General features: G+C 41.7%; 2 protein-coding genes across 3 annotated transcripts in view; one reads left to right on the forward strand and one right to left on the reverse strand.

The window, feature by feature from the left end:
* Nucleotides 1-25,964, forward strand: part of LOC111770330 (disintegrin and metalloproteinase domain-containing protein 20) — a 114,946-nt gene that overhangs the window by 53,773 nt on the left and 35,209 nt on the right. The window contains exons 1-2 of the mRNA XM_070249492.1: nucleotides 17,286-17,745; nucleotides 17,957-18,035. Of these exons, the coding sequence (XP_070105593.1) occupies nucleotides 17,402-17,745; nucleotides 17,957-18,035 (423 nt within the window). The 5' untranslated portion in view covers nucleotides 17,286-17,401. Of the gene's footprint in view, nucleotides 17,746-17,956; nucleotides 18,036-25,964 lie in introns of the transcript that reaches the window.
* On the reverse strand, nucleotides 20,542-23,664 carry LOC138920586 (disintegrin and metalloproteinase domain-containing protein 20-like). 2 transcript variants are annotated; one of them, XM_070249494.1, is made up of 2 exons: nucleotides 23,450-23,664; nucleotides 20,542-22,864 (listed from the first exon to the last, which is right to left on the reverse strand). In XM_070249494.1, the coding sequence occupies exons 1-2, from the start codon at nucleotides 23,525-23,527 to the stop codon at nucleotides 20,612-20,614; spliced, it is 2,331 nt and encodes a 776-aa protein (XP_070105595.1). In that variant the 5' UTR covers nucleotides 23,528-23,664; the 3' UTR covers nucleotides 20,542-20,611. The 2 variants fall into 2 exon arrangements, with proteins under 2 accessions (XP_070105595.1, XP_070105594.1); XM_070249493.1 differs by having other exon boundaries at nucleotides 20,542-22,981.

The raw sequence follows: 25,964 nt of genomic DNA on the forward strand, positions 1-25,964 counted from the left end.
TATTTCTTTAAATAAACTCTCTTCTTCTTTTTCCCCCTCTTCTTCTTCTGGGACTCCAATGATGCATAGACTGTTTTCTTAACAGTTCACCACAGTTCATAGAGGCTTTCTTCACTCTTTTTCATTCTTTTCCTTTGTTTTCTGAGTAGATAATTTCAAAAGTACTGTCTTCTACTTCACGGATTCTTTCTTCTGCTTGATCCATCCTGCTCCTGATTCTCTCTATTGAATTTTCATCTCATTCATTTTGTTTTCAGCCACAGAATTTCTGTCTGGTTCTTTTTTATGACTTGTCTCTCTCTGTTAAACTTTTCATTTAGTTTGTGTATTGTTTTCCTGATTTTCTTGAATTGTCCTTCTGTGTTTTCCTCTAGCTCACTGAATTTCCTTAGAACAGCTATTTTGAATTCTTTATCAGGCAAATTGCAGATCTCCATTTCTTTGGGTTCAGTACTGGAAAATTATTGTTTTCTTTTGGTAGTGTCGTGTTTCCTTGATCTTTCATATTCCTTTAAGTTGTTCTCCTCACATTTGGAGAAGCAGTCTTCACTAACTGGCTTTGGGAAAGAAACAGCTTCCATTAACCCAACTGAGGATTCTGAGGCTTTTTTTGCCTTTTCTATGGATACTTGTGAAACACACTTTGGGCTCTCTCTCATGGCACATTTCTTAAGGTTGTGTGACTTCACTCAATCCCACAAAATGAGGCTGAGTGCTGATAGCCTCCCTGTTGCTTTCCCTAGCCAGTGCTGAACGTTCAAGTTTGTAGTTGCTCTGAAGCCCACAGAGTTGGGCTTTATGCATGCCCTCACCAGTTGTCTGCAAAGGCTCACTTTCACTACCTTTGGGAGCACCCACAGGGAACCAGTCATGAGGATGTGTGTGGGTGAAGTACCTGGAGTGCTGAGGGTGCCTGGGGGCCATCTGGGGGACCCACAGGTGAGGTGTCCCAGTGACTTGTGGGCAGGCTTCTTGATGGAGACCATGACATGGTTAGTAGGATCCATGTCCCTTGAACGCCTTCAGAGAGTCCTATCTACTGCTTTCCCAGCCACTGCCCACCCCCAGTCTCACAGCACACCTCAGTGGAGGGGGAGAGAAAAAACTGGGTCTCCTTGGCAGTGTGCTGCACAGCTGAGGAAGCTGGGTGCTCACTCACATGATATCACTTTCCCCCTCATGAAAAATCACAGCCCAAGAAGGTCTCTCTTGGCACTGAGATGTCCTGCCTTGGGGGAAGGGGATGTGGCTAAGGTGAAACTATTCCTCTTACCCTCTCCAGTGTGTCCAATCTCCGATTATTTTGCTGCAGCGGTGTGCTAGAACTTCTCCACTGGACTCCTGGATTTCCACAAAAGCTCTCTCATCCATGGGTAATTGTCTAAACCAGAGTTCTTTGAGGTGAAGATGCATGATGATGAGGTCACTCTTGCTTTTTGTTCATTTTATTGCTAATGTTAACCAAATAAACGTAAAAAGCAACACTTGACAGCTACTGTAGGTAGATGAAAAACTTTTGTGTCATAAGCATGTGAATTTCAACAGATCTACTACCTCCCAGGTATGTGATCTTGGACAAAGCCTTAGTCTTTCAGAGTTTGAAGGTCCACATGTTACAGTCAGAGATGGAATGTACTTTTCCAGGATTTTGTAATGATCAAAAGAAAGCACCTAAGGAGGGCCTGGGTCATTTCAGGTACTTAATATGTGCCAGCTGCTATCATTCTCATTCTTCTTATTGTTATTCTTGGGTTGTGCTAAAACTGGGGTATTCCAGGTGTAATGACGTCGGCACTGCATCCTTGTTGTAAGACCTTCACATACAGAGCCATTGATCACTCGTGTATATCACTTTATAAGGTCTCTGGTTATTGAAGTCATAGTATCTCACTTCTAAAATCACAGGAATTTCCTAAGCACAGCCTGTCTATAAAGTACGGGATGGAACTGTCTGATATACGTACAGAGACAAAAATTTAGGTAAAAAGAAATAAGAAGCAATTATGTCAGGAGTAGTCTGCTAGAAGAGTCTGATAAGCGGTAAGTGTGACATTTGTGCTATTTAAATGCCTCCGGTCTAGGATCAAATCTCCTTCTGAAAATGTGGAGTCCAGATGAGGGTAGCTACCAACGGGAAGGGGATGGACTCAGCAGTAGAGGATCAATAGGATTGCCCCTCAGCAACATTGTAATTTGTTCATCTTTTATAGAGCTCTCTTAACCAGCACTTCTTGTTCAGGTGGCTTATCTGGTAGAATGATCTGGATCTTCATCCCCGAAGGGTCTGAGCCTCTGTTTACTTTGCCCTTGTCAAACATGGGTTGCTGCATTGGCACCAGTATCTATTAAATTTGAGGTTGGATGACCATTTACTAAAAGGGCTGTTTCTTGCTGATCCAAAGGCAATTATTGAAACTGGAGTGTATCTTTTCATTGTACATATCTTTCATTTTCTTGGTTAAATTTATTCCTAGGTATTTTACTGTATTTGATGCTATTTGGAATAAGATAGTTTTCTTTATTTCTTTTTCAGATATTTCATTATTAATGTCTAGTAACAAAACTGATTTCGTTATGCAGATTTTATATCCTGCAACTTTACTGAAATCCGTGATTAGTTCCAAAAGTTTTTTGGTTGAGTCTTTTGGATTTTCTACATACAAAATCATATCATGTGCCAATAGCAACAATTTCACATCTTCCTTTCTGATTTGGATGCTTTTTATTTCTTTCTCGTGCCTAACTGCTCTTGCTAGGACTTCCAGTACCATGTTGAATAAGAGTGGTGAGAGTGGGCATCCTTATCTTGTTCCTGATCTTAGAGGAAAAGCTTTTATAGTTCTCCATTGACTATAATGTTAGCTGTGGGTTTGTTGTATATGGGCTTTATTATGTTGAGGCATGTTCCTCCTCAGCCCAGTCTGTCGAGGGCTTTTAAAATGAAGGGATGTTGTATTTTGTCGAATACTTTTCCTGCATCTATTGGAGGATCGTGTGATTTTTATCTTTCATTCTATTAATGTAATGTATTACAGTTATTGATTTGCATATGTTGAACCATCCTTGCATCCCAGGGATAAATCCCAGTTGGTCACGGTGTTAATCATGTATACATAATCATGTGTGTCTCGCCTCTTGCATGCAACATAATGCCTATGAGATTTATCAATGTTGTCGTATGTCTTCACATTTGTTCATAGTTATTACTGTGTAATATTCCATTTGATGGGTATACAGTGTTTTGTTTAGCATTCCACTTGTTGATGAACATTGGAGTTGATTCCACTTTTTGTCTATTATTAACGATGCTGCAGTGAAGATTCTTACATAAGACATATTCGGACATAACTTTCTAGGAGAGGAACTGCTGAGTCATAGGGTAGGTATAAGTTTAACTTTAAAAAAACTGCCAAACTCTTTAGAAAGTGGCTGTACCATACTACACTTCCACCAGAAAGGTGCATGAGTTTCAGTTGCTCTACAGCCTCACCCAAACCAACTAATCTTAGGCATGCTAAGGGATGGGAAGCAATATCTCAATCTGGTGGCAATGTCCATTCCCCTGAATAACTAATGACATTATGCATAGTTATTATGTTTACTAGACAGCTCTATATTTTCCTTTATGAAGTGATGGTTCAAGTCTTTTTGCCCATTTTTGTGTTGGGCTATTTGTCTTAGTGTTATTGAGTTGTGAGAGCTTTTCATATATTTTGGATACATATTTCTTTGTTCTTATGTGTTCTACACACACTTTCTCCCAATTTGTGGCTTGCCTAACCATTTTGTGAATGACATCTTCTAAAGAGCTGACATTTTTCATTTTGATGAATCCCAATTTATCATTTTTTGTTATCATTAATGCCATTAATGTTATCATTAATTGCATCCTAAGAAATCTTTGCTTATCCCAAGTTAGTAAGAATATTTGCCTTATTAAAATTCCTAGAAATGTAATCATTTTAGCCCTTCCATTTAGTTGTAAGATCCTCCCAAGTTAATTTTTGTGTATGGTAGCTGTAGGAGTCAAGGTTAATTTTTTTCACTTAGACATCTAGTTTTCCCACCACTGTTTGTTAGAGACCATGCTTTCCTCATTAACTTATCTTGGGGTCTGTCTTAGTTTTCCATTGGTCCTGTAAAAATTACTACATATTTAGAGGTTTAGAACAATGGAAATTTATTATCTTACAGTTTGGTAGGTCTTTATTCCTTTATGGAGAAGCCGGGAGGATTTGTTTCCTTGCCTTATCCAGCTTCTAGAGACAACCCGCATTCTTTGGCTCACAGCCCCCTTCCTCCATCATCAAAGCCAGCAGCACTGCATGTCTCTGACTATTCTTTTGTAGTCAGCCTGGAAAAGTTATCCTCTTTTAAGAACTCAGGTGTTTAGATTGGGCTTACCTGCATAATCCAGGCTAATCGCCCCATCTCAAGGCCATTAACCTTAATCGTATTTGCAAAGTCCCTTTTGCCATGAAAGGTTACATAGCCATAGGTTCAGGAAGTTAGGATGCTGACATCTTGGTTGGGGGGGGGGGTAGGCATTATTCTGCCAAAATATTGTCATAACAATGGTCAAATAAGTCAATTGAAAAAAATAGTGTCCAGCAGTAAAAAGATACACAAATAATCAATAGAAATATGAAAATTCAGGAAGAGTAATGCCCCCCTCCCCCTTCCAAGATGTCAGTGTCCTAATTTCTGTAACTGGCCTAAGACAGTTGGCACTAGAAGTGATCCTACTCTAAGAATGGGATTTTGAAACTGGATCACTCAATAGCCTTTTGGAAACAAGGGTTTGGATGGTAGGAAGTGGGGTCATGAAAATACCTGCAGCTTTATATCAGCTAAGTCTCTCAACTACGGTGCATTCAGATGGAAGGAGATGCAATGGCTTAGGTAAGAGCTCTACTTCTTGAATGTTCAGGTCAGGCAGCTCTCAAGTTGGAGTACCTTATGAAACCCAGAAAGGCTCCATTTAAAGAAGTACTCAACTCCTGAAACTGAAAGTCAGAGTGTGATGAACATCAGGCCTAAGGCTCAGAGAGGTGGGCATGCTAGAATGAATTTAGCATGTAAGACTAGAAAATCCACCAGCTGGACATGTTGCCTGGAAGGGCCCAGAGGGCATCTCTTCGCTACATGTGCAAGGAATGCACTGGTGAAAGGGGCACTGGCACCCATGAGAAGTAGGTTGATGCTACTATGGAACTGGGCCCCTTAGGCTCATTGAAGATGACAGGATTCCAAAATGGCAGGGGCCAGGTGACAACATTTAATCATGCAAAGCAAAACGTAGTTCATGTAACATTAGGCAAGGTGGGAATGTCAATCAAGTGACCTTTGACCCAGAGGGGTCTATGATGATGTCTAATAGAACATGATATTCCTATGATAGAGATAGATGGGGGGGGGGGGTCTATGAGGGTATAGCATAACTTATGCCCGCAAAAAGATCTAAAAGATGATGTTAGTAGCCATAATGGGAAATTGTAGTCCCTCACCCAATAGCCAGACCTGAGCCAGTTCTCAGACCCAGACCCATTGATTGGAATGGAAGCAGGATCCCCTCAAGGGAAGATTCAGAAGAAAACAAGAAATGTGTTTATAAAATCCATTCCCTAACTCCTTGCTCAAATGATACTCAGATCTTGGAGAAGGGAGTTGTTCAGATTTTACCAGTGTTGTCAGATACAGGGTCTGAGCTGACATTGATAACAAGGGAAACAAAATGCTACCATTTATCCTCCATTAGTGTGGGGGCATATGGAGGCAAGGTAACAAACAGATTGCTGGCACAAGTCCTCTCATAACCTATGCAAAGGTTGACAGACGTGCCTGCTGTCCTTTTCCCTGTCCTTCACCGAAAAATTGATGGATATACTCAGCAGCTGGCAGAATGCTCTCGTGGGTTCCCTGATATAAAGAGTAAGGGTCTCTATATCAGCCAGGGCCAAGTGGAAACCCTTTAAACTGCCTTCTTCCCCAACACAGGAGCACTATGTAAGTAAGGCACTTGCAAAGATAATGTTTACCTCAAGGGCTTAAGAATGGTGGTCCGACTTGTATTCCCATTTAAGATTCTTGTGTGGCCCCAGACAAAAACTTACTGGTCAGCAGTTGCTTGTTCTGTGGGCCACAGAGGTGACCCGCTCAGTGGAATCCACTGCGGGGAGCATGGCAGATCAACAGCCTCCCTTGAATCTATGGAGACATTCACTCCAGGCTGTGTTTCTGTTGGGCCAATGTATGAGCATGGTGAGACTTGAACAGGGCCATTGCTGCCCAACATAGGAAATTGTAATGAGTCCTCTGGGTCCAGGGCTCCCCACTGGCCTGGATGAACCTGATTCAGACCTACTCTGTGGTCTCAGGCTCTTCCAGTGCAGTTCTTTTTTGCTCTCCTGTCAGAGGAAAGGCATCATGGCCTGAAGGCTCTCTCTTTCTTCTCTTACTCCTCTCCCTTTATCCTTATAGATGTTTCCCCCAATAGACCGTCTTATGTGTAACTCTGTCTTGTCATCTACTTCTCAAAGAACATGAAATGACACAAGTGGTGCTGAGAGTGGTGTGACAAAACAGCAAGATGGGGTTTGGGATCTGCTCAATCAACACTCAGCTGGCAAGGAGGATCCTACCCCAAGAGGAATGTGAGAATACCCTCTCATAAAGTGGTAGCCCACTGCTGAAGCATTTACCAATGGTCAGGAAAAGGTCCTGTTGGAGGGAACTTTCTTTCATGTGCAATGATTTAGGCATTTGAAAGATATGGAAGCAGCAACGTCTATGTGCTTGGCAGAGTTGTGTGATTTTCACTAAGTTGTGTTACTGCACTGTAAAAGGTTATGAGAACTAGGGCAACTGCCTTAGTTTACTCAAAGGTAAAGGCTATAAGTGAATTCCAGCAGGCTTTTTTGGTTGCTTACCAAAGGGCCCTAAACTCCTGGGTGGAAGAGAAATTATAGCTGAGGAGCAGTCACAGGATTAGATGGACTCCAAGGGTGCCAGAGACTTTTACATGGTCATCCAGAGCACGTCTGTTATGCTGGGAAAAGCCAGGATCTTTAAGCATGAGATGGTGACATCTGGGTGGATGCCCCTGAAGATACTGGCTTTGCAGATCCATGTGAATGCTCACAGCCTGTCTGCCATGAGGAACTGTCCCCACTTCTCCTCCTGGCTGCCCTACCTTATATCCTGGCTGCTGTGCCATACCGAGCATAACCTGGCTGAAGTCATGCAATCCCTGATATGACAGGAATGAGACTACACACTGAAGTAGCTGCAAGAACCACCCTAGCAAGGGCCCATCCTAGAAGATGGGGCATACTCATTGCTAGGGTGATTCTTAGAAGCAGGGAGAAAGCAGTAGCCCATCCTGGGCTAAGTGGAAATGCTTAATTTTCCATGGGAGTTGGCAGAACAAGACCAGGAGAAGCAGGCATGCTACACTGCATACATCACGTGAGGCTGAGGGCCCATCAAGAATGTTCTGGTCAGATTGACGTCAGCATCATGATGGAGTGAACTTGCCAGGGACTCTCTCCCCTCCAACATACAACAAAAAGGGGAAACCATACTCCAACAGAGGCCATCCTAACAACACAAAAACTTTGGAGAGACACACAACCACACAATGGAGGGCGGAGAGGCTGGAGCCCCCCTCAGAGGAGCTGGGACAGGGTTAGAGAGAACTTCGCTCCCTCCCCTAAAGACTGCAATTGGGACTGCGGGATGATCCATGAGGAAGGGAATGGGGGCGGGGTTGGTCATTCAAGGGATCACCAAGGACTCCCTAGTGCCCTTGCAAACTAGAAGGAAGCCCTCTAATAGGGTGAAAGCTTTTGCGGGGGGTGACTTCATCAAGCCAACACTCCAGGAGACCAGATAGAGAGCTGATCAAGAAAGCCCGGAGTGCATGCAGGAGAAAGTGCCCCTCCTCCCACCCAACCTGCACTGCTCCAATGCCTGGGTTATCAGCTGGAAGCCAAGGGCTCAGAATACGTGGCTCTCAACCCCCACCCAGTGGCAATGGGCAGTAACTGCAACTGAATAATGTCAGAATGCCTAAGACCCGACCTTCCAACATCAGACACTACATCAAATCTCCAGACCAGAGAGAAATCGACAAGCACCCTGAACTCAGTCCTGAGGACACAGAAATATGTAAGTTAAATGACAATGAATTCAAAATAGCTATCATCAAGAAACTCAATGAGGTAAAAGAGAACGTAGAGAAGCAATTCAAAGAGTTCAGGAGGTACTTCACAAAAGAGATTGAAACTATAAAGAAGGACCCATCAGAAATATTAGAACACAATGGAAGAGATAAAACAAAATATGGATCCCCTGAATGCTCGAGTGGATATCATAGAGGAGCGTATCAGCATAATCGAAGATGGACATGTTGAAATGCTCCAGACAGAGAAGGAGAGAGAACTCAGACTAAAAAGAAATGAAGAAAGTCTCCAAGAAATATCCAACTCAGTGAGGAAATGCAACATAAGGATTATAGGTATTCCAGAAGGAACAGAAGGAGAATGGAGCAGAAAATGCATCCAAAGAAATAGTAGCAGAGAGCCCCCCAAAGCTAGGGAAAGAGAGGGAAATCTGTGTGGAAAAGGCTTCCAGATCTCCTAGATTTCTCAGTGTGAAAAGACCTGCTGCAGGGCATATACTAGTAAACCTGGCAAAAATGAATGACAAAGAAAGAATACTCAGGGCAGCAAGGCATAAGAAAATAACCTACCAAGGAACGCCTATCAAACTTTCAGCAGATTTCTCTTTCCATGACCAACAAAAATCTAAGGTACTACATAGCCACGAGACCCTCCCTGCAAGAAATCCTCAAGAAGGCCCTCATACCTGAAAAAAAAAAAAAAAAAAAAGAGGGAGAAAGGGGACACAAAACACAGAGTAAGGAGATAAATAGGTAGACAGAACCAGAATAAGAAAGCAAATATTCAATGATAGAATTAAGCTAGTGGGAAGGAAAACACCAAAAACAAGGATAATCCTGTCATTTTAACCACAAACTCACAATACAAGGTGGAATAAGATATGAGAAAAACAACTTAGGAGGGGTGGAGGAAAGGGACTGAATCGGTTTAGACTAAGGAAATAAGAAGCCATCAGAAAATGGTCTATGTTATGCACGAGATTCTGAATACAAACCTCAGGGTAACTACTAAACAAAAAAGCAGAACAGAGACACAAAGAATAAATAAGGAGCAAACAAGGAAACACATCATAAAAAACTATGTAATTCAATGGGTAGAACAAAAGACACAGCACAAGAAACAAAGAAAATGCAAGACAACCGGAAAATGAATGATAGAATGACAGCATTAAGCCCTCATACATCAGTAATCACCCTAAACATAAATGGATAGAATTCTCCAATAAAAAGACACAGAGTGGCAAGATGGATTAAAGGACAAGATTCAGCAATATGCTGCCTCCAGGAAATACATCTCAGCTCCAATAACAAACAGAGGCTCAGAGTGAAGGGGTGGAAGACGGTACTCCAAGCTAATGGGAAACAAAAGAAAGCAGGTGTCGCAATACTTATATCAGACAAATAGACTTCAAGATAAGACAGGTAAAGAGGGACAAAGACGGGCAGTATAGAATGATCAAAGGGACACTCCCTCAAGAAGAAATGACACTTATAAATATCTATGCACCCAACTCAGGAGCACCAAAGTTCATAAAGCAACTATTAACAAACCTAAAAGAAGATATTAATAATAACACAATAATAGCAGGGGGCCTCAGGCCTCCACTCACGTGAACGGATAGATCATCCAGACAGAAAATCAGCAAGGAAACAGTGGAATTAAAGGCAAAGCTAAAACAGTTGGACTTAATAGTCATACATAGAACACTCCATCCAAAAACAGCAGAATACACATTCTTCTCAAGTGCACACGGAACATTCTCAAGGATAGAGCACATGTTGGGAAACAAGGCAAGCCTCCATAAATTTAAGAAAATTGAAATAATAACAAGCATCTTTTCCAATCATAATGCTATAAAGCTAGAAATGCATTACAAGAAAAAAGCTGAGAAAGCGACAAAGATGTGGAGACTAAACAACATGCTACTGAACAAGCAACGGATCATTGATGAAATTAAAGGAGAAATAAAAAAATATCTGGAGACAAATGAAAATGATAACCTACCATACCAACTCATATGGGATACAGCAAAAGCCATATTAAGAGGGAAATCCATCACAATACAGGCGCAGCTTAACAAACAAGAAAAATCCCAATTATGTAATCTCAAATTACACCTAAGTGAATTGGAAAAAGAATAACAAACAAAGCCCGAAGTCAGCAGGAGGGGAGAAATAATAGAAATCAGAGCAGAAATAAATCCTATTGAAACAAAAAAGGCAGTAGAAAGGATCAACGAAACAAAGAGCTGGTTCTTTGAGAAGATTAGTAAAATTGACAAACCCCTACCCTGACTTACAAAGAAAAAAAGAGAGAAAGCTCAGGTAAACAGAATGAGAAATGAAAGAGGAGAAATAACAGACTCCACAGAAATACAGCGGATTATAAGAGAATACTACAAAAAACCATATGCCAACAAAAGGGATAACCCAGAGGAAATGGATAAATTCTTAGACTCTTACAAACTCCCGAAGCTGAATCAAGAAGAAACAGACGATCTGAATAGACCACTCACAAGGAAAGAGATTGAAACAGTAATCAAAAGCATCCCAAAGAATAAAAGCCCAGATGGCTTCCCTGGAGAATTCTACCAAACTTTCAGAGAAGATTTAATACCTATCCTTCTCAAGCTATTCCAAAACATGAGGGAAGATGGAACACTTCCTAACACATTCTACGAGGCCAACATCACTGTGATACAAAGCCTGACAAGGACAGCATAAAAAAGGAAAACTACAGGCCAATATCATTGATGAACATAGATGCAAAAGTCCACAACAAAATTTTGGCAACCCAGATTCAGCAATACTTCAAAAGGATCGTACATCACGATCAAGTGCGGTTTATACCAGGGACACAGGCATGGTTCAACATCCGCAAATCAATCAACGTGATACATCACATCAACAAATTGAGGAATACAAACCACATGATCATGTCAACAGATGCAGAGAAAGCATTTGACAAGGTCCAACAGCCATTTATGATAAAAACTCTTAACAAAGTGGGGATACAAGGAAATTACCTCAACATAATAAAGGCCACGTATGACAAACTCACAGCCAACATCATACTCAATGGGCAAAAACTGAAAGCCATGCCTCTGAGAACAGGAACAAGACAAGGAGGCCCACCATCACCACTGTTATTCACAGTACTGGAGGTTTTGGCCAGAGCAATTAGGCAAGAGAAAGGAATAAAAGGAATCCAAATACGGAGTGAAAAAGTGAAACTCTCACTCTTTGCACATGACGTGATCTTATATATAGAAAACCCCAAAGAATCCATTGGAAAACTAATGGAAATTATTAACAACTCTACAGTAAAGTTGCAAGGGTCAATATCAACTTACAAAAATTGATTGCTTTTCTATACTCCAATAACGAACTTACAGAAAGAGAACTCAAAAATACAATTCCATTTGCAAGTGCAACTAAAAAAATAGAGTATCTAGGAATAAATTTAACCAACGAGATGAAGGACTTATACAATGAAAACTATCAGACATTACCAAAAGAAATTGATAATGACATAAAGAGATGGAGAGAGATTCCATGCACACGGATTGGAAGAATAAACATAGTTAAAAAGCCCATACTACCCAAAGGAATCTACAGATTCAGTGCAATCCCTATCAGTATCCCAATGACATTCTTCACGGAAATAGAGCAAAGAATCCTAAAATTCATATGGGGCAACCAAAGACCTCAAATTACTAAAGCCCTCCTGAGAAAAAAGAACAAAGCTGGGGGTATCACAATCCCTGACTTCAAAATGTACCACAAAGCCATAGTGATCAAAACGGCGTGGTACTGGTACAAAAACAGGCACACAGATCAATGGAACAGGAGTAAAAGCCCAGAAATAAAACTGCACGTCTATGGACAGCTGATCTTTGACAAAGGAGCCAAGAACATATGATGGAGAAAAGATAGTCTCTTCAATAAATGGCGTTGGGAAAACTGGACAGCCACATGCAAAAGCATGAAGGTAGGCCATTATCTCATGCCATACACAAAAATAAACTCAAAATGGATCAAAGACTTGAAGATACATCCTGAAACCATGAAACTCCTGGAAGATAATATAGGTAGTATACTCTTTGACATGGAACTAAAAAGGATCTTTTCCAATACCACGTCTTCTCAGACAAGGGAAACAAAAGAAAAAATAAACAAGTGGGAGTAATCAGACTAAAGAGCTTCTGCAAGGCAAAAGAAACCACAATCAAAACAAAGAAGCAACCCACCAACTGGGAGAAAATATTTGCAAATCATATATCTGACAAGGGGTTAATCTCCATAATATATAAGGAACTCACACAACTGAACAATAAAAAAACAAACAGCCCAATCAAACAATGGGCAGAAGATATGAACAGACATTTTTCCAAAGAAGATATACGGATGGCCAAAAAACACATGAAAAGATGTTCAACATCACTAGTCCTCAGGGAAATGCAAACCAAAACTACACTAAGATACCACCTTACACCCGTTAAAGTGGCTAAAATCACTAAGACTAAAAATAACAAATGTTGGAGAGGATGTGGAGACAAGGGAACCCTCATACACTGCTGGTGGGAATGCAAACTGGTGCAGCCACTAAGGAAAACAGTATGGAGATTCCTCAAAAAACTGAAAATAGACCTACCATATGACCCAGCTTTCCCACCACTGGGTATCGATCCAAACAATTTGAAATCAAAAGTAACATATGATCCCCTATGTTCATAGCAGCACTATTCACGATAGCCAAGACATGGAAACAATTCAAGTGCCCATCGACTGATGATTGGATGAAGAAAATGTGGTGTGTATAGATATATATATACACACACATATATGCAATGGAATACTACTCAGCCAGAAAAGAAGACAAATTCATCCCATTTGCAATAACAGGGAAGGACCTGGAGGGAATTATGCTAAGTGAAATAAGCCAGACTGAGAAAGACAAACACCAGATGATTTCACTCATATGTGGAATATAAACGTACACATGGACAAAGAAAACAGTTTAGTGGTTACCAGGCAAAGGTAGGTGGGGGTTTGGGCACGGAGGTGAAGGAAGCACTTATGTGGTAACAGACAAGAAATCATGTACAACTGAAATCTCACATCAATGTAAACTATTATGAACTCAATTTTTTTTTTTAAAGAATGCACACATCTTGATATAGAGAACAGATTGGTGGCTGCCAGAGGTGGGAGGTGAGGGGTGGGTGAAATGGGTGGAGAGGGTCAAAAGGTACTAATTTCCAATTATAAAATAAATAAGCCATTGGGAGGTAATGTACAGCGTGTGTTGTGACTACAGTTAATAATACTGTGTTGTATATTTGACAGTTGTTAAGAGGGTAGATATTAAAAGTTTTCATCACAAGAAAAAGAATTTTTATAACTATGTATGGTAACAGATGTTAACTAGACTTATAGTGGTGATCACATGCAATATATACAAATACTGAATCATCACGTTATACACCTGGAGCTAGTATAATGTCAACCATACCTGAATAAAAATTTTTTAAAATGCACTGGTGTAAGGGGCATCATCATCTCTGAGGCGTTCAGTTGTGTCTCTCCTCTGTAGGCCAGTTCAGTAATAGGAGAGGTTGTCACAGATCAGTGTTTGTTAACGGCTATGGGGATAATGAGGTCTCTTGAAGTAACAGAGGCCAGGTGGCTGCACTTAACAGCTGAAACTAGGGGACCACAGTTACCATAAAAATTGTGCTGGTTGGAGAGGCAGCTAAAGGGATTTACCTGTAGGGAATTTGAGGTGGTAAAGGCGCAACATATCTCTAGTGGCAAATAGACGAGTAGCCAAGGAGAGTGTTGCTTAATATCTACAATCAGAATAAGGCAAAAATGGAGGAGTAGGAGGCTGGAAAGGGTGGCACCGGTAAAAAGTTATGATCCCTGTTCAGTTATTGGAGCGAAGTCGCTGTTCAGATGCACTGTCTGTTGACTAAAGAGATCACTGGGTTCCTAGGAGGAAGGACATATCAACATCATGACAAATATATAACGTAATGATTCTCCGAGTCCTTTCCCCAAGGAACCTACAACCATTTCCTTGAGAGTCTCTATGCTAGGGATAGAGAAATACCTGGCGTCGAGAGGATTATTGGACAGTATCTGCATTGACATTGATACTCAGGGCTCCAAAGCATCATCATGGACCCTGTTGTAGTGGGAGGTTATGAACATTGGGCAAGAAGTGGAGTCCTAACTGATGTTCGGTTTACAGTGGGTTCAGTGGTCTGCAGTCCAACGCAGTGGTCCCTTCTCCAAGTCCTCAGGTATATAATCAGGATTGATATCTTTGGCAGTTAGAATAACATCCCTATGGAGTCCTTGCATGTGGAATAAGAGCTATCCTCATCACACAACCAGTGGAAGCTTCTTCAATGTCCCTCTAACCCCGGCCAGCATAGTCAATCAAAGGCAACATTGTGTTCTGGGTGGGAAGGTGGACATAAGTGCCAGCATTAGAGACTACAAGAGGCAGCAGTGATTGTCCCTATCAGAATTCCATTTAGATCACCAATCTGGCCCCTGCAGAAACTGTATGGATCCTAATGAATGATTGTAGACAAGAACAAGCTCTCCCACGTAGAATCTCTCATTGCAGCTGCTGGGTCAGATGTGCTGTCATTGCTAGAGCAAATTAATATGGCCTCAGGCGCATGGCATGCAGCCATTGATCTGGTCAATGTGTTAATTTCTATTCTGATCCGAAAAGAGATTAAAGGTTAGCATCCATAAGGCATGGACAATCATATTTATACCTTTGTTCCTAGGGTTACGTTTACTCTCCTGCCTCTGGCATAATATTATCTGAATAGATCTAGACGGTCCTAACATCCAGAAAACATCGTACTGATTCATGATATCAACGGTATCATGCTAATGGGACACGGCAAACATGAGTTGGTTAGTTTATTTGTGGTCTTACTAGGAGACATACACTCCGAGAGTGGGAGATAAACCCTATAAAGATTCAGGGACATGCCACATTATTAGAGTATTTGGGGGTACAGTGGGTTAAGGTCATGTTGGGACCTACCATCAGAGTAAAGGCAAATTGTTTCATCTTGTATTTCCTACCACAAGGAAAGTGGTGCCTAACATATTCCTCTTTGGGTAGTTGAAGCAAATATTTCACACCTATGAATACTATGTTGGCCCACATACCGGATGATAATGAAGTCGGTCATCCTTGAGTGGGACCCAGGCAAGAAAGGGCCTTGCTGTAGACCTAGACCGTGGAGCAAACAGAAGCCATCATTTGGGCTGTAAAGTCTGGCACACCTGAGCTCTCTGACCCTGTGGGGGTTACTGGTGATGGGAAAAGATGCAGTGTGGAGCTTGCGGGAAGTCCCAGAAGGAGAACCACAGTCCAAGCCCTGGGGGTTTGAAACAAGGTCATGCCATCTGCCCATCGAGAAACAGCTCTTGGTGTGTTCTGGGGCCCTGGGCAACATGGCTGTTTGACCATGAGGCTCCAAATGAGCATATGCCTTGAATCATCCAGTATAAACTAGGTCCTTTTGATTCTTCCAAGCCATAAAGTGAGACGGATCTGGCAGCAATTCATGGTGAGATCCAAAGAGGACATCTAATGTGAAGCTCATACAAGAGGAGAAGACTCGTGTAAAGCTGTATGAACAGGTAGTTGGAGTCACCATATCATTTACCATGGTTTCATGAGTGCACTGCGCTCAGCTTGCATATATGCCCATGTGGGGGTTTTGCGAAGCCAGGTGAAGGAGGTCTAAAATGCCTGAAATTGGTACATGGAAGGGTAGGCGTGGTCTGTGGGTTCAAACCCAACATGGAAGATGGCTGCATAACATTCCTCTTCAGAGATGACTAAAGACAGTAAAGTGAACAAAATCATTGTATTGGGCAGAGTTATGGCTAGTGCACATGTTCATCTACCCTATGTGGAAGACTAAGTGGCCCAAGGTGGGCCTCAAATGAGACCACCTCAGGCAGCCAAGGTTCTTACCAAGTGGTCAGGGGCCTGGAATAAAAAGGACTAGAGAGTCAGAGAAAAGGTGGTGTAGGGTAGAGATACGTGGCTTCAGATAGAGCAGTAGTCAGCAAGTGTGAAGGTTTTTGTAGCACAGGTTCATGCCTACCAAGAAGCCTGCACCCTGAAAGATGCCCTGGAAAACCAAGCAGGCAAAATGGCTTGGCCAGTCAACATTAGACAAACTTCGGCACTGACCACCCTGGAACTGGCCCAATGGGCACATGAACAGAGTGGCCATGGTGGCAGAGGTAGCGGCTACACTGGGCTCAATAGCATGGACTCCCACTTGCCAAAGGAGTCAAGTGAAGTACTGCTGTCTCCAAATGGCCAACTTGCCAACAACAAAGACCAATGTTGCTAAGTCACTCTTCCTCAAGAAAACCTAGCAGCTAATTGGTGGAGAGTTGACTACATAGGGCCCCTTCCATCCTGGAAGGACCAGCAATTAGTCCTCACAAGAATAGATAGCCATTCTAGTTGTGATAAATTGCCTCTTCTGCCTGCACAGCCACAGCCAACACCACTATTGGGGGCTTACTTATGAAGCACATGATGTTTAACCATGGAATCCCACATGACTTAGCATGTGAACAGATAATTCATTCTTCAGTGAATGAGGTACAGGGATGGGTCTATCCCAATGGAATCCATTGTTTGCATCACATATCAAATAGTCAGTAGCAACTACCCTCACACTGTGCTGCAACAGCCTACTGAAGACACAAAAAAATGCCAGCTCAGAAACAATACTCTGGAAGGAAAGAGTGCCATCCTTCACGGTACAGTGTGTATTTTAAATCAAAGACTGCTACATGGTACTCTTTATCCATTACAAAGAACATATGGGACCAGGAACCAAGGAGCAGAAGTTGGGCGGCCCTACTTACCATCACTCTTAATGATCCACTGGTGGTTTTTCTGCTTGCCCCCCCGCAACTGTGTGTTCTCCAGGGTTGTAGGTCTTGGTCCACAGGGACTGCACTTTAGCCAGGGACACAGCATGAGTCCCACAGAACTGCAAGCTACAACTGCCATCAAGGCACTTCAGATATCTTGTGTCCAAGGACCAGACAGTGGAGAAGAGGAGTCGCTATTTTGGACGGAGTAGTTGACCCTGAGTAGAAAGGGGAGGTAAGGCTGCTAAGCCTCAGTAGGAGCATGGAGGGTGATATATGGAACCTAGGTGTTTCATTTGGGAGCCACGTGGAACTCCCTTGGGCAATGGTAACTGTGAACGGACTTGTGCAGCAATCTTGACCGAGAAAGTCTCAGACTCCTTGAGGATGAAGGTGCAAAAGTTTTCAAACAAACGATTTACACAGTCTCGTGTTTCCCCTTACCTTCTGCTCTGCCCATTTCCTTTTTTGTCTTTATACCTCCCACACACCATGACTGTCTCAAAATACCATGAGGCTTGCAAAAACAGTTCTCAGAAATACTGTTCTATTGGTTATAGGAACTCCAAACAAGAGGCAGGAAAACAGGACCAACTCCAAGCTACAAGTTTTGGCAAAAGGTGAAACTGCCCCTAAGTTAAAATACAGGATGGTTATTCAAATTCTTCCTATCTTATAAAAACCTTGACCCTGGTTCAGTTGTGTATTCACCTGGTTTTCGGGTATTCCCTGATCCACCTCAACTGAATGAAGCCTTTAACCTCTACTTGAGTCACATAAATCTTTGTTTTTGTTTTTGTTTTTATACTTTCGTGCCATTGCCTGAGAGAGGTTGGACAAACCCCCAACACTGCCTGTTTGGGTCAAGACCAGCATATATCAAAGAACCCTAATTTCCTTGGCTGGGGAGGTAAGTCCTCCTCCTGTTCTCTGCATTTTTCATAGCATGGAGGTTGCAGGCCGTCATTGTTTTGTAGGTCAACCTCTTGTCAGACCGATGTCAGTATTTCTCCTTCTGTTTGTTGGAGTTCTTTGGATGAGCGGAGAATTAGGCATTTTTCCTAACTTAGAGCAGGTCCCTCCTTCTAGCTCAGACTTCTTTCACTGGAGGAAACTCCTGGTCTACCCAAACCCCTGGCCAGATTTGCTCTAGATATATGGTCTGCCACCAAGGTCCTACCGCTATTAATTTCCTCTCAACGTGGCATGATTTCAGTAAGTACAATCTTGGGCTGCAGTGGCCTTTGATTTCGTGGGCATTGTCAAACTTGTGTATTGTGGTATCTTAGAAGAGAGCGTATTAGAATAGTTGTCACACCATGGGCAGCTTACATCAGTTGCTACAAAGAAGCCAAGGAAAGAAATACTTTGAACAGACTCTAATCTTTTCAGGCCTCTTTTAAACAACTTCCACCTTCTTCCCCTGCCAAAGTCCTTGTCCCTTCTGTCTACCCCTGTTCTGGTCTCTCCTAACTCCACTCCATTCTCACCTCCCTCCTACCCTGATCCCTATCTTCCTATCAGCCCCTCTTTCTCTTCTTCCTCACCTTCTCCAGCTCCCTCTTATCTTTGTCCTGAAACTTCATCCTTTCTTGAAATGCCACAAATCTTTTGAAGGCTAACCCTGAGTGATGCTGCATTTCTGAAGCATCCAACCTTGTTGACTAGAGTGTGGTGAATCTGTCTCAAATATCCAGCACTAGTTAGAAAGTGCTTTTAAGGAAAACTCATGTTAGTCCTTGACCTGACACAGCCACCTTTTTAAAAATTATGGCCTATAACCTGAGATATCAAATGCTATTTAGAAACACTAAATGGACTAGCAGACCACACCCATCCTCAGATTAAAACACTGAGTTTGCCATTTTGGAGATAATAGGATAACCAAAGATAAAAACCATGCACACTCAAATTTATGGTACCCAAAATTAAACAGCTTGAGGGAAACAAGAGGTCCTTTACAAAAGCAAAACCCCTCAATAAGGATAGAAGCAGATGTTGGGAAAATGGAAATAAAGAGAGAAAAAGGTTACAGGGTCCGCAGCTATCATACTTTGACAAATGGACTGCTCAAATCAAAACAAAATGACTCCCCTTCCAGAAGACACACTCTAGTTTCAACACTGCCTTTGGACCAGCAAGAAATAACCAGTTAGTAAACGGTTATTTGGATCAGTTAGTAAATGGTTATCTAACCTCCTTGTGAGTAGATACCGGAGCCAAGTGCAAATGCAGCAACCCATGTTTGACAAGGGCATAGTAAATGGGGACTTGGGTTCTTAATGGATGAATATCCAGATCACTCTACCAGATAAGCCACCTGGACAAGAAATGCTGGTCAAGAGAGCTCTGTAAAAGATGGACAAATTACAACATCGTAGAGTGGCCATCCTATTGATCCTCTACTCATGCGTCCCTCCCCTCCCCTTTGGTAGTTACCCTCATCTGGACTCCATATTTTCAGAAAGAGATTTGATCTAAGACCTGAGGCATTTAAACAGCATGAATGTAACACTTACCGTATCAGACCCTGTTCTAGTGCATTATTTTGGAAATGATCGTGTGCTGTTTCGTTCTACCTAAATTTTTGTCTCTGTTCATATATCAGTCAGTTCCGTCCTGTACTTTATATACAGGCCGTGCTTAGGCAATTCCTGAGATTTTTTACTGTGAATACTATGACATTAATAACTGGAGGCCTTAAGAAGTGATATATCAGTGATCAATGGCTCCTCATGTGATGGTTTTACAAGATACAATGCCAAGGCAGTATATTTGGAATACCCCAGGTGTAGCACAACCCAGGACAATAATGAACATGATAGCGTTAGCATGTATTAAGTGCCTAAGGTGTTCCGGGCTCTTCTTAGTTGCTTTCCACTGATGATCACACAACTCTGGAAAAGTACATTTTGTCTGCCAATGTAACATGTAACATATAACTGTGGATCTCGGGAAGCCTAATACTTTGTCCAAGATCACATACTTACCAGGGGGTTGAACTGCTGTTGACATTCACGTGCCTACAACACCAAAGTTTTGTATCTTCCTACTGGATCTGTAAATGTTTCTTCTTAAGTTTATTTAACGTGAGGAAAAAAATGAACAAATCACAAAAATCTAGTACATAACCCCTTGGGAAAATGTCCAATGAACTGTTAAACAAGTGCATACCAATGCAAACAAGATTTGCTACAGGTGTGCCTATAAAACATTAGACTCCACATTTTAAATAAACACAGGTCCTCTTGTTAGTGAATCTAAGAGTACCTTCCATTATCTACAGAAATAGTAATAATATGACCAGACATGAAATGTTAAGTGAATTTAAACACACAGACCCATTTTTACCTGCCATGTCATTTTATTTCAAGATGGCAACCTCAGAATAGTTATAGGATTATGTGATTATCAGAGTGATTATTGACCATTTCTCCCAGCAAGGGCCACTGTGAATTTTGCCATTTTGTGCATTCCAGTTAGTATTTACTTGTGTTGAGGTTGTTGGCGGCCTTCTTCAACAGTTTTTTCCTCGGTTCTCTTTTCTAGGGTTTCTTCTAATTTTGAACACATACCACCAAGAATTGAAATCCCAAAAAGGGTGAAACGTATAAGCAGTAGAGCTATTCCCTCGTTCAGAGCAAATATTATTTTGGGTTGAAGACGTAGTGTTTTGTCAGGTGGAGGGCCACTATCTAGGCTACCACCTGCTCCTCTCTCTTCGCATGATGGTGGTTTCCAACCGTCCATACAGTGACATTGTTTCCTGTTGTTGCACACCCCTTTGAAATTACATCTCTTGATATCACAGTCAAAATTAATGTCTTGATAAAAAGTACAGTTCTGATTTAAACAATATTTTCCTGGCCCACATGTTGCACCATCCACTACAAGCCCCATTTCTGGTATTTCTGCCCCATCGTGTACATCGTATCCAAAGCATTTTTCGTTATCTGCTATTATATGACGGAATGTAGTATGCTCACCTCCACCAGGAATTTGGCTGACAGCAGTACAATGTAGCATCCCACAAAAAATGTCATCCTCTTCACATGGCACCGAGGTTGATCCTCCTCGTATCAACCTCACCCCACAGTTTCCAAATCGGTCGCCAATTAGATTCAATTTTGTATAGCACACTTCTGCAGCATCTTTTACTTGGTGGCCAAAAAGGGCTTGACACTGCATATCACGGTCAGTACAGTTTCCTCTCACACAAACAGCTAATGGTGAACATGGGGTTCCATCCTGGATATAAAGGTCATCTGGACAAGCATGTGTTTTCCCGTTACAGAATTCTGGTAGATCGCAAATACCAGGCGTGTCTCTGCAAACCTTTCCAGGCTGAGCATACCTACAGCCAATGCAGCAAGGTCCTATACTACAAATACTACCGGAGCTTAGGGCACAATGGGTCTCACAACATTTATCCATACTACAAGCTTTAAGGGAGCCACAGTCACATTCTTCATCCATATTTATGATCTTGTCACCACAACGAGGAGCTACATAAGGAAAATTTGTGTATGCTGTATTTTTTACACCCAAACAAGGATCCCACCCTCTAGCCCGTTGAAGCATTCTGTTATATGTACAATTGCTCATCATATCTAGAAGACCAGGCTGAGGAGCCATGACACAGCTAGCTCTCCGAAAACAACTACAACCAGATGTGTCATGCCCTGTGCCGAGTACATGACATAATGTATGGGCTTCAATAGCTGCACCTAAAAATACGTGATAATTTCCTACAAATGTATATGCTACTCCCCAATTGGGGTTGCATATTCCATTATGGATACCATAATATGTGACCCCACTGAGTTTATGTCCTGTAAGAAGCAGTGAAGTATCATGACGAATATGCCCCCACCATTGCAATTTCCAAATACCAAAGTGACTTAAAGCTGCATAAGCACTAGGCCAGGTATGTAACTGTATCTGATCTGAATGAGTCCATATGCACATAACACGTATGGAAACATCGTAATGAGCTTGTCTGAAAATGGTATCCACTATGTTGTTCATAAGCACTACATTCTCTACTATACGTGTCTGGTTTCTATCCAGAACATATAGTGAGTTAGTAACCGTGTAGTGAAGTTTTAAGTATTTCCTGTGTGGCCACCACAAATACACAGGGGCTGCTCTAGGAGTTTCAGCAAGTGTTGCCTCTTCATATGCGTGATCTTTATCTTCCTCCTCAATCGTACACCTTTCCACCTCTGATCTTTCTTCTGACACAAGCAGAGAAATCACATGCTCAAATTTGGAAGAAGCCTCCAGTGGTTTGATCTCATAAGTGAAGTCATCCACCTGCAGCATGCCACGCAGACCCCCATAGCAGGTGTCCAGGGTGCCCATAGACCCAGGAACCCCTTCCAGGTAGCTGTAGTAGTAACAGTCCCGGGGGACATAAGGGTAGTCCTCCTGCATGGCACCTTGGTCGTCATCGGTGATAACAGGAAAATGTCTGGGCAGCAAGCTCTTCTTGACTTTCAGGTGAACCACATGTCTTTGGCCCCTGAAGTGAATCTTGTAGGAAAGCTGGCCTTGTATCTCAGCTCCACTTACCCTATGGGAGACCTTCCTGGGGATCACAACTTCAGAGGAAGTGAAGCGCCATCCTGGTCGGGCATGGGAGCAGCAGACCGGGGACAGGAACAGCCAGAGCAGAGGCAGCCAGAGATCGCCTGTCTTATGGGCCTGGGCCCAGGAAGGCCCCATGAGTGAGGGAGCCTGTGACTCAAAAAACAGTGCAGTCAGGTGGGAGGCAGGCAAGACTATTCCTGAAACAGCAACTTCTCTAGCAGTGTAGTCATGAGGAGAGCAGAGACAGGCTGAAGGCTTGGCACCCTGGGGAGGTTGAGGAGGGAGGGGGGAGCTATGACATAACAATGTGTGTTTACTGGGGGAGGCTGTGCTCAGGCATCTGGGGATCCTAGCTCAGGGGACTTAGAGAAGGAAAGGAAATGGGAGGAATTAGGAGAAGTAGGGTGTATACCTGGGCTCAAAAGTGCCACGGACTCTTGGAGAAGTCACAGGGGAAGAATAAGTGGGTTTGTTGCAATTTTAAGACACTAATGACTTTTTCCCCCTCACACCTTAGTAAGATAAGGGATCAACATTTAACTAAAATAGAGAATGGAGAGGAGAGTTAAAGCTTCTCTTTATAAGAATTTTGAGGAGAGACTTAGATTCATAAATGGTAAAACTTGAATGCTGTAGGGGGTGGTTGATGGAAAGAAAGAGTAAACAGAGGTCATGAGAAGACAAATTAGAGTGCATAATAGTAGTTTCTTATAAAGGGAAACTTATACCTACCGTATGTCCCAGCAATTCTAGGCCTAGGAAACTACCCATAAACACTTGTATATGAATGTTCATAGCAGCATCAGTCATGAATTTATTCCACAACCTGAAACAAACCACCAGTAATCAGTAAATGAATGGATAAATAAACTGGTACATTCATCCAGTGGAATGAAACTCAGTAAATCTGAACAAATTTTTGACACATGTAAGAACGTGGATGTAAATCACAGAAACTAAGATATGATTTAATTTGTATGAAGTTCCATTATACTCCAAACTAATTCCTGGGAATAGAATTCATATCAGTAGTTCCTGAAGTGGGGGAATGGAGGAATAGAGGGAACTTTCTGGAGTGATGGGAAACTTCTGTATCCTTTTTGTTTTTGTTGAGCCAACATTGGTTTATAACATTATATAAGTTTCATGTGTACAACATTATAATTTGACTTCTGTACACGCTATGGCATGCTCAGCGTCAAAATCTAGTAACCATTCGTCACCGTACAATTGACCCCCTTTACCCATTTCACCTTCCTCCCATCCCCTTCTTCTTTGGTAATCACCAATCTGTTTTCTGTATCTGTGTTTGTTTTTGTTTTTGTTTTGTTTGTTCATTTATTTTGTTATTTTCATATTCCACATATGAATGAAACCACACAGTATTTGTCTTCCTCCATGTGACTTATTTCACTTAGCATAATACCCTCTTCAACACTTGTTATTTCTTCTCTTTTTATTTTTATTCATTTTTAGTTTTTATTTTTTCCTGAGGAAGATTAGCCTTGAGCTAACTGCTGCCAATCCTCCTCTTTTTGCTGAGGTAGGCTGGCCCTGAGCTAACATCCGTGCCCATCTTCCTCTACTTTATATGTGGGACTCCTGCCACAGCATGGATTGCCAAGCAGTGTCATGTCCGCACCCGGGATCCCAACCGGCGAACTGCGGGCCGCTGAAGCCAAACGTGAGCGCTTAACCGCTGCGCCATCAGGCAGGCCCCTCTTCTCTTTTTAAAAAATATTTTAATTTAGTAATTTTTTATCGAGGTAACATTGGTTTGTAACATTATATAAGTTTCAGGTGTACTTGATTATATTTTAATTTCTGTCTAGACTCAATCATGTTCACCACTCAAAGACTAATTTCCATCTGTCACCATACACATCTGCCCTATCTCCTCTTTCACCCTCCTCCCTCCCTGCTTCCCCTCTGGTAACCACCGATCTAGTTCCTATATCTATGTGTTGGTTTGTTGCTGTTGTCTTTATTTGCCACTTAGGAGTGAAATCATATGGTATTTGACTTTCTCAATCTGACTCATTTCACTTACCTTAATACCCTCAAGGTCCATCCATGTTTTTGCAAATACCAAGATTTCATTGTTTTTAATAAGTGAGTAGTATTCCATTGTATATAAATATATATATAGAGAGAGAGACCACATCTTCTTTATCCATTCATCTGTTGATGGGCTGTTTCCAAGTCTTGACTATTGTGAATAATGCTGCCATGAACATAGGGGTGCAAATATCTTTTAGCATTAGTGTTTTTGTGTTCTTTGGATAAATCCCCAGAAGTGGAAGAGCTGGATCACATAGTAGTTCTATTCTTAATCTTTTGAGGAATCACTATACTATTTTCCTTAGAGGCTCCACCAGTTTACGTTCCCACCAGCAGTGTATGAGGGTTCCCTTTTCTCCACATCCTCTCCAACACTTGTCATTTCTTGTCTTTGTAATAATAGCCATTCTGAGGGGAATGAGGTGATATCTCCTTGTAGTTTTGATTTGCATTTCCCTAATAATTAGTGATGTGGAACATCTTTTCATGTGTCTCTTTGCCCTCTGTATATCTTCTCTGGAAAAATGTCTGTTCATATCCTCTTCCTATTTTTAATTGGCCGTGTTGTTTTTTTGTTGCTGAGTTGTATGAGTTCTTTATATATTTTGGATACCAACCCCTTCTCAGATCGATGATTTGCAAATATCTTCTCTCAATTGTTAGGTTTGTATTTTGTTTTGTTTTGTTGTTTTCTTATCTTTTGTATTTCTGAGGTGTCCATTGTAATTTATCCTCTTTCTTTTCTGATTTTATTTATTTGAGCCTTCTCTCTTTTTTCCGGTGAGTCTAGCTAAAGATTTTTCACTTTTGTTTAGCTCTTCAAAGAATAAGCTCTTGGTTTCATTAAATTTTTCCTTTTTTTTTTTTAAATCTCTATTTCATTCATTTCTGCTGTGATTTTTATTATGTCCTTCCTTCTGCTGATTTGGGGCTATTTTTGTTCTTCTTTTTCCAGTTCCTTTAGATGCACTGTTCAATTGTTTATTTGGTATTTTCCTTGTTTGTTGAGGTAGGCTTGAATTGCTACAAATTTCCCTCTTAGAACCACTTTTGCTGTATCCCATAGATTTTGGCATGTCATATTTTTATTTTCATTTGTCTCTAGGTATTTTTTGATTTCTCCTTTGATATCTTCATTGAGCCAATTGTTGTCCAGTAGCATTTTCTTTAATCTCCACACTTTCTG

The sequence above is a fragment of the Equus caballus genome, chromosome 24 (genome assembly GCF_041296265.1).
Source record: "Equus caballus isolate H_3958 breed thoroughbred chromosome 24, TB-T2T, whole genome shotgun sequence".
Lineage (NCBI taxonomy): Eukaryota > Metazoa > Chordata > Mammalia > Perissodactyla > Equidae > Equus > Equus caballus.